This window comes from Cetorhinus maximus, chromosome 15 (assembly GCF_964194155.1).
Source record: "Cetorhinus maximus chromosome 15, sCetMax3.hap1.1, whole genome shotgun sequence".
In the NCBI taxonomy this organism is placed as follows: domain Eukaryota; kingdom Metazoa; phylum Chordata; class Chondrichthyes; order Lamniformes; family Cetorhinidae; genus Cetorhinus; species Cetorhinus maximus.
In genome coordinates this window covers 23,150,445-23,164,945 of record NC_135893.1, presented here as the reverse complement: position 1 = coordinate 23,164,945, position 14,501 = coordinate 23,150,445, and the positions used below count along the sequence as shown (strand labels likewise).

At 46.8% G+C, this 14,501-nt stretch overlaps 1 protein-coding gene across 3 annotated transcripts in view; it reads right to left on the bottom strand.

Annotated features, from left to right (window-relative positions):
* fam131c (family with sequence similarity 131 member C) overlaps positions 1-14,501 on the bottom strand; it is a 48,905-nt gene that overhangs the window by 985 nt on the left and 33,419 nt on the right. For all 3 annotated transcript variants that reach the window (XM_078558096.1, XM_078558097.1, XM_078558095.1), the window contains exons 5-6: positions 11,467-11,649; positions 2,965-3,075 (exon numbers count right to left, since the gene is read on the bottom strand). In XM_078558096.1, the coding sequence (XP_078414222.1) occupies positions 2,965-3,075; positions 11,467-11,649 (294 nt within the window). The remainder of the gene's footprint in view (positions 1-2,964; positions 3,076-11,466; positions 11,650-14,501) is intronic.

The window sequence follows — 14,501 nt, the reverse complement described above, 5'->3', positions numbered from 1 at the left end:
GTTCGGCGCTAACTGCATTCAGGGAAGCCCAAACACGGGACGAGGACCACAAAAAGGCATAAGGCCCACTATGCAAAGAATAACGCCCATTTAGCCCTAAACACCTATGCTGGAGCTTTGACAAATCACAGTGTCTCCTGCGAACACAAGATGGCTGCTGGTACCTGTCCACATATGCGCACTGGTCCAGCACGTGCAGATAATCAATGATTTCACTCCACTGAGACCAGGCCCAGCCCGCCAGAACATTCCCGCGCATGCGCAGTTTTAAATGTGGGTGCCACTGGCTAGGCCAGCATTTATTGCCCATCCCTTCAGAAGGTGGTGGTGAGCTGCCTTCTTGAACCACTACAGTTCATATGGTGTAGGTACACCCACAGTGCTGTTAGGGAGGGAGTTTCAGGATTTTGACTCAGCGACAGTGAAGGGTATATTTCCAAGTCAGGATGGTGAGTGGCTTGGAGGGGAACTTCCAGTTGATGTTCCCAGGTGTCTGCTGCCCTTGCCCAAGGTGCTGCCTAAGGAGGCTTGGTGAGTTCCTGCAGTGCATCTTGTAGATGGTACACACTGCTGCTACTGTATGTTGGTGGTGGAGGGAGTGAATGTTTATGGATGTGATGCCAATCAAGTGGTCTGCTTTGTTCTGGATGGTGTCAAGCTTCTTGAGTGTTGTTGGAGCCGCACTCATCCAGGTAAGTGGAGAGTATTCCACCATACTCCTGACTTGTGCCTTGTAGATGGATGACAGGCTTTGGGGAGTCAGGAGGTGAGTTATTTGCTGAAGGATTCCTAGCCTTTGACCTGCTCTTATAGCCACAGTATTGTTATGGCTAGTTCTGTTCAGTTTCTGCTCAATGGTTACCCCCAGTGACGCCATACGCCATGGTGTTATGCAGTCTTCCTCAGAAACTATATTATTCTATAAATACTGTACATGCATTTTGAAACTGGAGAAAGGTCATATGCAGGGAAAGTAACACATTTAGTGAAACAGGTTACAACCTGGGATTTTTCTCCAAATAAGACCATAAGACATAGGAGCATAAGTAGACCATTTGACCCATCGAGTCTGCTCCGCCATCCAATGAGATCATGGCTGATCTGATAATCCTCAACTCCACTTTCCTGGCTTTACCCCATCTCCCTTGATTCCCTCACTGATTATAAGGCCATAAGATGTAGGAGCAGAAGTCGGCCATTTGGCCCATCCAAAAAGCAGCAGTCTATTTAATCCACTTCTGCCCTACTGGGTGTTAAAAATGTGACACCATCTCCATCTAGTGGATTTGGAACTGTTGTTTACTGAGCCATTAAGGATGCCTCAAGGACAGATACAAGGACTCCGTCAGTGCTGTGATGATTTGGGCAGCACCATCTTTGGTCTTGGCTGTTGCCTATTCTGTTTCTCGCAATGACATCATGGAGTAACACACTCAAACTGTACATGCACGGCATTTGGCAGCAAAAGTACTCTTTACAAATAGGTCACATGCTGGTCACCATATAGGTCTCTTTCTGTGCTGTCATTTCTAATGAACCCATCACATGATTACAGTCAGTGCATGTGCTGGTAACCAGGAAGGTTGGTTGTTGCATGATTTCCTCCATGTTAGAAGGTTACACTGAGCAACAAGAAGCTGGGACTTGAGTATTGCTGAAGAAAGTGACGTGTTAGCGAAGCTTTTCATCTTTGACTCATCAGGACAGCCGCACACGATAAACCAACAGTAAATGGAAGAACAATTTATACTGCATGAGAGGAGAGTGCAGATTGGTTGGCAAGTGGACTCTGATTGGTAGAGGTGTTGCCTCGGAGAATGCAGCAGGGAACATTTAACTGCCAAGCTTTTGTTTCAAATTCAAACCAATCAGGTTGACTCTGATTCCCCTTGGCAATGCCAAGACCAATGAACCAAAAATGGCTGTCTCCCAAGCTAGAAGCCATCTATATTCACACACAGGGCCCTGTCCTTTGCAGACAGAAGGAGCATTTCCGCACATTGCATTTTTTCCAACTAAACAAAAGCTTAGGGGACAGCCATTCCCTGGTTCATTCCCCATGGCAATTCCTTGACCAATCAGAGTTGACCTGCCTAGTTTGAATTTGAAACAAAAGCTTGGCAGTTAACAGTTAACTGTTGTCTGCTGCATTCACCATGGCAATGCCTCTGCCAATCAGAGTGCACTTGCCAACCAATCAGCACTCTCTCCTCATGCAGTATAAATTGTTGTTCCTTTACTCGTTGGTTTACCTTGTGTAGCTATCCTGATGAGTGCAAGATGAAAAGCATCAATAGCATGTCTTTTTTTTTTGGCAATACTCAAGTTCTGCACTACCATACTGGGACTGTTCAGTTTGAAAAGAGAGGTCTCAGAGAGGACCTTATAGAAGTAGAATAGATGCATGGGAACACCACCACCTGCAAGTTCCCTTCCAAGCCACACACCATCCTGACTTGGAGCTAAATCATCGTTACTTCACTGTCGCTGGGTCAAAATCCTGGAACTCCCCCTCCAACAGCACTGTGGGTGTACCTACGCCACATGGACTACAGCGATTCAAGAAGGTGGCTCACCACCACCTTCGCAAGGGCAACTAGGGATGGGCATTAAAAATGCTGGCCTAGCCAGCAATGCCCACGTGCCATGGAAGAATTAGAAAAAGCCCTTAGTGGTGGGACGTCCTCCCATGCGGGAGCAGAAACCACAACCTTAGGACAGATGTTCAGATATATTTCTTTAGAGAATGATCAACAACTGGAATGGATTGCAAGGAAAGATGGTTGAACCCACGAGAGGAGTCATTTAAGAAACAGAATGATTTTGCAATGCAAAGACATTTGGTAGGATTAGAACAAAGTACAGCAGGACCTTTTCATCCAATCCAACTTTATAATTATATTTATGCTGCACATGACAGATGGATAATAAATAGAGGAAAGAATAAAAACACCTTTGACTTACTGAGGTAGTCAACTGTGTTGCTTGGACTACTGACACCAATCACCTCTTCTGCATCCAGAGAGGACCACGCACTCAATGTTGCTTCAGTAATGGCAAATTGTTCAGCAACGCCTATTTAAAAAATAGACTGAATTAGCCAATGAATGCTAAAGAAAAAAGTATCAACATTAAGCCTAATAATTGACAGGAACCAAAGCAAATTTATCTGGACCAAGAAACCCCAGTACCATTAAACAGAAATCAGAATCACTAATTCCACCTCAATTAGACACCATTAATAAAATAATCTAAATCAAAGTCCAATCAAACTGAACGAAGCAGATTGTGAAACTAAACCAGGATCTTCCGTCTCACGGAAATGCCCTCCGTGTCCTTTAGCATGGCGCAGAGGGGTTTCCTGTACGGGCTGCTGCTGCACACCCTTCCCTTCCTTGCCCTCGCCCGCCACCTGGACATGCCCTGGCGTGCTTTGTTGCCATCCGGCAGCGGAAGTCCCCGTTGGGGGGGCCCTCTACGGAGATGTCCTCCCGCTTTCCATCGGGGACCTGGGGTAGAGGGTGTTGCACGCAGCAGTTCCCTATAATCACAGGATGTGTCGGTTCACGGACTCCCAAGATACCTGCCCTTTTTGTGGTCTTGTGGAGTCCGTGAACCATGTTTATATAGGGTGTGGTAGGCTGCACTCCCTTTTCAGTTATTTAAAAAACCTTTTATTACTGTTTTGTTTGCACTTCAGCCCCACGTTCCTGATTTACGGGCACCCAGTGTGGAGGAGGGCCGGGAGGGAGGAGGACCTCCTCGTGAACCTACTCCTGGGCCTGGCCAAGTTAGCCATTAACCAGTCTAGGCAGCGGGCGATCGAGGGGGTCGTCCGATCCCACTGTCTGCCCCTCTTCCGCGGCTATGTTTGTGGCCGGGTGTCCCTGGTGAGGGAGCACACGGTGTCTGCCGGCACCATTGAGGCCTTCCGTGCCCGATGGGCACCGCGGGGACTGGGGTGTTTTATCGACCCTCTTAATTACATTTTGGTTTGATGTTTGTAAGTTTCCTTTAAATTTTGTCTTTGGTTTTACAGCTATCCTAATTTAGGGGCTATGTTTACTTTATCCCTCATTTTGTTAATTTAGTTTATTTGGTTGACTCTAAAAGAGTTAAACCAGGATCTTGTTGCTGTAGTCAAATATATATTTAATTTCCTGGGATTTCCACCAATTATGGAAGGCAGGAATTTGTGACCCTTCTTGTTTGCAAAATGCAACTGTGCATCTGATGAACCTGTCAACGATTCCACTAGTAAACCCCTTGGATTTGCTACGTCTCTTACCAGTTCGAAAGCTCTCTCCAAACCTCTTCAATTCAGACACCCTTTCTGTTATCTTCTGTAATTGTTCTCCCAATTTCTGCTTGCTATCCGAAACCTCTCCACCTTGCAAAGCGTCATGGGACTTTTTGTTATGCTAAAAAGACGATTTCAACAACAACAACAACAACCTGTATTTATATAGCTCCTTTAACATACTAAACCACCCCAAAGTGCTTCACAGGCGGATTATGAAACAAAGTATGGTACCAAGCCACATAAGGAGATAATAGGTCAGATGGCCTAAAGCTTGGTCAAAGGGACGTGTATTAAGGAGTGTCTTAAAGGAGGAAAGCAATTCAGAGAGGTGCAGGGAGGGAATGCCAGAGCTTGGGGCCCAGGCAACTGAAGGTATGGCCATCAATGGTAGAGTGATTAAAATTGGGATGCACAAGAGGCCAGAATTAGATGAGAGCAAATATTTCAGAGGCTTGTGGGGTTGGAGGGGATTACAGAGAGAGGGAGGGGGAAGGCCAAGGAGGGATTTGAAAAAAAAGGATGCAAATTTTAAAATCCAGACATTGCTTGACAGAAGCCAATGTAGGTTGGCGGGCACAAGTGTTATAGGGGAATGGGACTTGCTGCGAGTTAAGACACAGGCAGCAGAATTTTGGATGATCTCAAGTTTACGGAGGTTGGAATGTGGGAGTCCAGCCAAGAATTTGTTGGAATAGTTGAACCTAGAGGTAACAAAGGCATGAATTGTTAGTGCTGCCATCCTGTCACAGTGAAGTGCATGCTCTCGGTATAAGTGAAAGCAGCTGTCACTAATTGGGGAAAGGTTTGAGCATTATTCTTAAGTATATACAAGAACCGGTTTCTATATGTGGAGGGGTGAAGGAAAAGGAAGCCTGTGTCTATGTTCTCTGGTTTTGTGAATAAATCCATGTTAAAGAAAGGCTGATTCCAACCTGGAAAGGGGCTCTCTAATTTATGTCATACTTTTGTCTCCAGTCTGACTCTCAAGGCTGTGCAATGTTCATCTGGTAATCTTCAACTCTTAATATGTTTGGCAGCCATGTCTGCCTGGAGATTTTAGGGGTTTTTCAGTAAATTCTAACTGTATTCTCTCTTAGCATTTTTAATTTCCCCCTAACACTTCAGATTCCTCCTTTACTCAGTGAATGAGCACTGACTTGTGACATGAATGAGGATTTCAGCAGCAGACAAGCCAAAACAGGGGCAAAGTCAGTGATATTACAGAGGTGGAAATAGGCGGTGTTATTGATGGCACGGGCATGAGTTCGGAAGCTCATCTTGGAATCAAATGTGACACTAAGGTTGTGACTGGCTTAATCTCAGACTGTTGCCAGGGAGACAGATGAAGTCGGTAGCTAGGGACAAAGTATGGAGTGGGGACCAAAAGCAAAGGCTTCAGTGTTCCTAATATTTAATTGGAGGAAATTTCTGTTCATCCATTACTGGATGTTGAATATGCAGTCTGATAATTTAGCAACAGATGAGGAATTGAGCGAGTTAGTGGTGTGGTAGAGCTGGGTGTCATCAGTGTACATGTGAAATCTAACGTGCCTTTGGATGATGTTGCTGAGGGACAGCATGTAGAGGACACTCCCAAGAGGACAATGGAAACACCTTACGGTGTCCATAAAGCATCCCTAAAGAGGGCAAACATTCCTGCCGTCTCACGGGAGTCCCTGGCTTATGACTGACCAAATTGGAGAAAATTCTTTCAGGAAGGCGTCAAACACACTTCAGGAACACACAGAGGTGAAGCTGCAGCATTGGAGAGAGCGCATAAAGGTCCCAACAATGCATCTACCTGACCCTCCAAGCACCACCTGCCCTGTATATGGCAGAGTCTGCAGATGGTGCATTGGGCTTATCAGCCAATTCAGAACTTATCGAGCTTGAGTGGAAATGAGTCATCCTCGATCCCAAGAGACTGTCTTAAGAAGAAGAAGCAGAAGAGAAGAGAGAGAAGCCCTTTCAGGTGATTCTTTGGCTATGGTTATATAGATAAGAATGGTGAGAGCAGTCCCAGCCAGCTGGGTGACAATGGAGAAGTGTTGGAGGAGGACGGTGTGGCCACCTGCATCAAAGGCAGCAGACAGGTCGAGAAGGATGTAAATTTCCACAAGGATGAAAATTTCAAAATCGAGGCATTGCTTAACTGGGGGCCAGTGTAGGCCAGCGAGGGTGAACGGGACTTGGTGTGAGTTGTGGTACGGCCAGCAGAGTTTCAGATGACGTCACGTTTATGGAGAGTAGAACGTGGGAGGCTGGCCAGGATTGCGATAGAATAGTCAAGTCTAGAGGTAACAGGTATGAAAGGACTGAGCAACAGATGAGCTGAACAGGGAACAGAGTCAGGTGACATTACAATGGCAGAAATAAGCACAGGTATGTGGTTGGAAGCTCAGCCTAGGGCCAAACATGACATCAAGGTTCCGAACAGTCGTGTTCAGCCTCCAAGAGTTGCCAGGGAGGCAGATGGAGATGGTGGCTAGGGAATGGAGTTTGTGGCAGGGACTGAAGACAATGGCTTCAGTCTTCCCGATATTTATATTCTGTTTTAATGCACCTGGTGCATGCAGGGAACAAAATACCCGATGACGTAGTGTAGCAGCACAAGAGCAGAATAACTCCCCTTATGGAAGTGAGAGTAGTTAATATTTTGCTGCTTACTCATTGGTTTCACTAGGGGGAGCCAATGGATCACCTACTGGCGAGAAGCTTCAAAAATGCTAGCCACATTTCTCAGCCCAATTTATATAAACCCTTCAGCAATGCCACAGGGACCTAAAGGTTTTTGTAGAAAAGGAGTACCAATCTAAATAGTCCCCAAATACTTTCTGGCCTCCTTCTGCCCTTATCATGCTGGGACCACTCTTCATTCTTCACTGTGCTATGACTTTGTTTCAATAAATCCAGAACTTGTGCACTTACGGAATTGGTGAACCTCTTTGGCCGAGGCAGGACTGCCATGCACCACACAGATCCATGCCCGGATTCAGATGATCTTCTGTCGTCAGGGTTATCTAAATATTTTGGGTGGAATCCCCAATATCCTCCAAGGGACCAGCCAGAAGATGTGCTTTGGCAGGCTGGCGGGTGTCTGAGCTGCTGGTAAAGCTTAATTGTATTTTATATTTGTTTCAAATGTTTTTTGTGCAATTGCTTCATCCACAGAGGTTTACTGGCTTTCAAAATTGTAATACATTGGATTATATATTTCAGTCTTTAAATATTTCAATCCACCCGCTAGTTAGTATATGGACTGCACTTTTGAACATGGGTTGAATCTTTGACTGGGTGCTGAAGCGCATTTTGCTGTGCGAATGGCCACACTTTGGTTTTTTTGGAGGAAATATGATTTTCCTCCGCATTCCTGACCCCGTGCCGTATTCCCTTAGCCTTTTTGCGGGTTGGGGATGCCTAGTGCGCAATACACACACCATCTCCCATTGAGGTCAAGTTCCCCATTTTAAATGGGGATTGAAAATTGGGTTTCCTCCCTCACACCATTTTCATCTGATGGTGTGGAGTTTTGCAAGTCCATCAAAAGCATGCCAGATTTGAGAGTTTGTGAAGAAAATGGAAAGCCTTGAGGAGTTGGGACATTCTGAAAGGTAAGTGTGATACATTTTGACACATTCCGTTGTCACTATTAGGTGCTATATTGTAATGTACATGTATTTTTAATGTAGTGATTCATCATAGGGATCTGTCCTGCAAAGGTACGTTGACCCTTACATTGACCAGCATTGTGTAATTGTTCACATGCATTACAGTACTTTTCCTATGGAGAAAATACCAGAGTGTATTAAAAATGTTAAAAAAAAGGTCCCCTGCTGTCACAATTTTGTGCTCTGATTCAATTGGACTAGCAGATTTGGCATTTTAAAAAAAAGAACATGCTTCTGAAGTTTAAAAAATGGTTTGTACCTTTACCCCTCCACTGATTGACAGGCACTCTGCTTTGAAATGGAAATGGATATCTATTCTGCAGTGGAGCTAGAAGCTTTTATTGTGACAGCTGTTCCATTATGAATGTTTGGCTGGGTTTCAAAAGCTTCAGCTCAATAGGTGGTCTTATTGATCCAAGAACTATATGAAACTTCTATGAGCCTATAACACAACAAGTCTTTCATGTGGTTTCTTGTTTGTTTACTAACCTAATAGGCTCTTGAAGGATTACAACATTTTTGCCTTGGATTATTTGCTCCAGATCAATCATATTGAGTTTGAATTCAGGGTTTTCTTAGATTGTTAGTGGTTTAATGGCTTTCCAATGATTTTAAAATAATTCCCATTGCTATAGCATGGCTCCTGAGAACTGTGCATAGTGCATACTGGGTGAGTGGCTATGGAGGATACATGGGGGGGTAGAGGTGGCATGGGGAAAGTGAGGTGCCATGGGGGAATTGAGGCTGGATGGGTGGCATGGGGGCATAGAGATTGCAAGGGTGGTGGGGGCATATGTGATGTGATGTGGCATGGGGTATGTGAGGTGCATTGGGTGGGATGGGGCATAGAGATGGCATGGGGTATGTGAGGTGTACAGGGTGGGATGGGGGCATAGAGGTGGCATGTGGTATGTGAGGTGCATAGGGTGAAATGGTAACATAGAGGTGTCATGTGATGGCACTGGGGAATGTGGGGTGGCATGGGGTGGGTGGGTGGGGGTATGGGGTGAATTTTAGGGGCCTATAAATGATGTTGGGAGCTGGGCTGCCGTGCTGGGGAACTGAGCCAGGCCTTCTAACCAGCTCACCTTACACACTCCATCGCAATTTGCAAAATGCATTGTGAGCACAATCCCTGTGTAAAAAAGAGGAAAATCCCTCGTAAAGTGACAGGTGGGTCGGGCCTGCATTTTGCGAGCTGCGCAAGTGTGCAGATCGTGCTTCCACGTTTTCCCAAGCCTAGGCGGAAATTCGGCTTCTCCTGTTAATTCCTGCAGGAAATCTGGTAGGTGCGGGAATGGGTGGGGATATGACAGACTCCACCTCTGCGCAATTTTCAGTCCTAGTTCCACCCAGGAATTGATGGAGTGTGACTGGAAGATGCCGATCATTATTTCCTTTTTATATGACGGGCTGTTTAAAAAAAAATCTGGGCTGGGCTTTTGCACTTTTGTTTTGAGTGCAGATTTTGCCACATCGAAGCAGTCGGTGGGAGCTGGAAAGCATAAGATCAGAAGCCCTGGCCCTGGTCACTTCCGAGTGGTATAGAGAGAGACTGGACATCAATATCAGGCCATAACTTCCTGGCAGTGACAATCAGTGTTGGATTGCCACTCTGTGCCCCATTGCTTACGCAAGATTTCTCCCGTGCCTGTCTCACCCGACCTTCCGACTCAGGACGGGCAAGATCCAGGCAGAACGGCTATCTCCGAAGCCCAGCATCGCAGTCCGGCAGAGCTGGATTGAAGAAGGACACGTCCACTTTTTTACGGCACTAGCTGCAGTAAAGCCAGGTAAATTTAATGGTCGGATTGTAATTGACAGGCCAGGGGGAGGAGGTGAGTGTCTAAGGTAAGTGGATAGGATTTGGGGGGGATGTGGGGGATCGGAGGTCGGGTGGGGGTTGGGTGGGGGGAGGACATTGGGGGGGCGGGGGGGGGGGGCGTTGGACATTGGTTGGGGGGATGTGGGGGTTATCAGGCATCGGGGGTAAGTGGGGTGTCAGATGTTGGGGGGGTTGGGAATCAGATTGGGGGATCGGACATCGGGGGGTGGTGGGATTTGGGGTGCCAGGATCAGAGGGGGACGGGGGTTAGACATTGGGTGGGGGGGTGGGGGGTGGGGTTGGGACACCAGGTTAGGAGGGGTCAGACACTGGGCGGGGGTTGTGGGGCGGGGTCGGACATCGGGGTGTATGAGTGTGTCTGTGTGTGTGGGCGTGCCATCATCAGAGGGGGATGGGGGGGTTGGACATTGAGAGTCAGTGGTGGGGGGCGGTTTGAACATGGGGGGCGGGGGGTTATCGGAATCAGGGGGTGTGGGGTCTGGATATCGAGGTGATGGTGGGGTGTCGGACATCAGGTAGGGGGTGGGTGGGGTCAGACATTAGGGGGTTACGGGGGCTGCTGGCATTAGGAGGCGGGGAGGTGTTGGACATTGGGGGGGTGGGTGCTGGCATCAGAGGGGGTGGTGGGGCTCAGATATTGGGGTTTGGGGCTGGGGTCGGTCTTTGAGGGGTTGGGGGGGGTCTCAGAGGTCTGGGGTGAGGTCCGGTAGGGTCGGGAGGTGGGGTAGAGCCTGCAGTGGGAGGCCGAGGTGGGTGTCCAGTCGGGTCGGGTGGGGGTAGTTGGGACAGCGTTGTTGGGGGGTTTGGGTCGGGTCGGGGGGGTTCAGGCCTGCGGGGCTGGGGGAGGTGGGTGCCTGGTCGGGTCGGGTCGAGTCGGGCCTGCGGGGCTGGGGGGGTTCGAGTCAGGTCAGGTTGGGAGAATTCCATGGGGAGTCGAGGGAGGGTTGCAGTGGGGTATACCGTGTTGGGGGGATGTAGCTGCAGGGTGGGGGAGACCCCTGGGGGTATCGGGGGTGTGGCGGGCGGCTCATGGTGGGGGCCAGTCTGTATCTTTACAATAGTTACCCAGAAGTTAGAAGAGGTTTTAATTCTTCTAACTTTTTGTGAGTAACTATTTGTGTAACACAGCCAGAACCATCCAAAGTTTGCGATATAAATCACATTTTCTGATGGTTCCCAGAGCAGGGCAATTGCCCAGAGGAAGTTTGCACTTCTAGGCAATTGCTATGCAAACCCTGATCTTTGAAGTTCCGAGAGGGGTTCCCCAGTGCATCTTTGGGGTACCCCCCAAATCCAACACTGGAGAGCTCGGAAGTTATGGCCCATTGTAGCACAGCACAGCATCTCGCTGGTTTACATATGTCCAATTTTAGATCAATGGATCAAGGGTTGAAACTGCACAGCAGCTCATGCATACATCTTGCATTTACATCAGTTTCAAATTCTTTGACCGTGTTGAGCTACTTGAAAAGTCGGCATCACAATGGATCAAATTGGGTCAGACAGAAGATGGGGAATATCGACTACCTCCCCCCATATTGATCGAGTAGACATTTGGCTTGGAAATGCCAGTGTAACTGACTGCTTCACCCCCATCTCAGTGCATCTTGAGTGGGGCACAGTGTCAAAAACAATTTCACTTATTTTACCTGCTGCAAAACGAGCCTCTTTCAGCTCATCAGTGAGACTGGAGTAATGGGCTTCATCCATCGGGCATGGATTACATCCTCCACCATGCGCACCCCAACCCTTCCATTCAATTAGATGAGCCACTCGCCCACGTGCCATAGCTGTCGGCTTTGTTATGTGATCTTTTACTGTCTGAACCAGACCTGCAATAGAAAATCAATATCACACTTTATTGCAATGGTAAAGTCAATCTATATGTTTCATTATATACTAAAGGAAGTGACCATCTGAATTTTAATTGGCGAGCGTTGTAAATGAGGTTAAAAGGAAGGTCTCCTGTTACAGTCCTGTAAATCTCAACCCCTTCATTCGCAGGCCCTTCATTACAGTCTTCTCGATTTGCACAAAACTCCATTTGTAGTTCCCTTCACTTGTCATCCACTCTGTTTGCTGTCTCATTCTTTAATAAAACTAACCAAAAACTGTTTCGATTAACCTTTTTCTTTTCATTAGTATTTGTCAGGCAAAAGTAAGGTTAGCCACCAACAGGTTAATTTTCTTTGGTGCTGAACTCAGAAGAGGACAGGGAGCATTGTGGCACATTCCAATAGGAGTCAAACTTACACCAGCAAAAGAGAAAGCCTTGCAGTTATAAAGCATTAAACCATCTTGTGGTTCTCTCAACAGCCATGCTGTGTTCAGACAATGTTGTACTTGCTCAGTGTTGCACTGAAGGGTCGGTCTAGATTATGCCCTTAAATCAGCAGCGGAGCTTGAACCCACAACCTACTGTCATTGGAAATCGTAATTGGAAAATAGTGTACTACATGTGCCTGATATGTATTGCCATCGGGCACAGTTCTTTGGCACTGTGCAGTCAGAAAATTACCCTTGAAGTGCCACAATCAATTTTGTGTGGTGTTACTTTGCTCACAAGCAGAAACAACACCACAGGCAAATAGTCTAGATCACATGGGCATGTGTCACACTAAAAATAAATCTCGGAGAGAATTCAATTCTCTCAACTGGTATCAATGCTTTGCTCTGCTTGGTAACATACAGATGGATGACTTGTGTTTCCCTTGGCTGTTTTGAGTGAGCCATGTATGAATTTGGACCTCATTGTCATGTAAGCAATAGATGAGCAGACTGAATGCAGTGAGGTTAGTCACAGGCCTGAGGCTCTGAGCTCAGCTGGAAATTAAACATTCAGAGAAGAGAGGAACATTTTTATAGATTTGCATTTTGAATCCACGTTGGATTTAGGAAAAGTTTGCTTTGGACCATTAGGGACATATCTATCGTTATCGGAATTAGACACACCCCTCCTCTGCTGAACTGTATAAAGAATGCAAACCTAAAAAGACACAGGAAGAAAGTACTAAACTCAGGCCTAAAAATTCAAGGTTTCCCCACTCCTGGTGCTGTTGCGCCCCCAATGGGGGTATTTCCCGTGGAGGGGCATGTAAAATGCCCCACTGCTTTCCCGCCCACACCCGAGCTCACTCCCATACAACGAAGGGTGGATGGGTGCCAAAATTGGCAGCCTGCCCACCATACTTAAATAAGTACTTAAGGGTCCATTAGGCTTGTTATCAAGTCAATTGACCTTAAAAATACGCTGCCCACACCTTAAAACAGTTGGCGTGGGCACCCGGTGGGAGCAGACAGAGCTATTTATTCCCCTAAGATTGTTAACAGGCGGGAGGGGGGCTGCACTTTGACGATCACGGGACGGCCCTCATCCTTCCTACCGGCCCCCTCTCTAAAACCTACCCCCTCCCCCACCCTCCCAGCCCCCTTACCTACCTGAACCCTCCTGGCCCAAGGCCCCGTCCCGCAGCGCTTTATTGCTATTTATTATTATCCTGGCCACTGATTCCTGAATTTCATGGCATTTACAACTGCTGGGGGTCAATATAAGGAGATTGTACTTGGCCTGCATTTTTGCAATTGAGGTTTAAAATGTCTGGGTCAATCGATTACCAATTCATTTTACACGAGTCCCAGTTAATTATTCTTCAGTCAAGAAAATCCAATGCTCCTCATTCTAGACAATTTCCTGCATGGAATCTTCAACAGAAAGATGGGAGATTCCAAGCCAGACCGAAGGAATGGCACATCATACTTCTGACTCCAGTATTCCTTGTTATGGTACAATGTAGACCCCTCATACTTCATCACCATCATCTCCCAATCTCACACAAAAGTTGCACTCTGACTTCCTTGCCTAGCTTAAGTTTTAATGCACACGCTGACACAGGTTAATATTATCACTCAAATAATGGACAGAAAACAGTGCAGGAATAAATGGGTCATTTTTGGGCGGGTAGGCTATAACTGGCCTGGAAACTGGAGACCAACTGGAAAATCCCAATCAGCCTCTTGTTGATGCCCCCAACAAGGATCTTAATGAACCTAATTGTATGCCTGTCTCGTGGAAACGGGCAGCTTTGCTGTGCCCCGAACCCACCTACCCTCAAATGGCTGGGAACAGCGTCAGGAAACTGACATGTTGGCCAGTGCCAATATTTTCGGGCCCCGTCTTTTTCATTCCTGAAAACTCTGGCCTGAGTCTGGAATGGGATATAGGCGGGTTCAGTGTGTGAGCCAGATGTGACAGGTGGGAGATAATGTGGCGCAGTATGAAGTTATCCACTTTGGTAGGTAAAATAGAAAAGCCAATTTTCCTTGAAATGGTGAGGGACTGAGAGAAAAGTTGGTATTCAGGGTGTCCGTGTACACGAATCACAGAAATTTAACATGGAGGAACGGCAAGTAATTAGGAAAACAGGTAATATTCAAACGTAAAAGTAAACTGCAATTACATATGGCCTTGGTATGACCACACCTGGAGTAATGCATTCGATGAGGAGAAATCAAGTAGACTAGGCCTTTATTCCTTAGGATTTAGAAGACTGAGAGGTGATCTCATTGAAACCTATAAAATTCTAATGAGGCTTAACAGGGAGGATGTCGAGGAGTCTAAATCTAGGGGTCAGAGACTCCGAATAATGGATTTAGGACAGAGCTGAAGGAAAATTTCCTCAGTCAA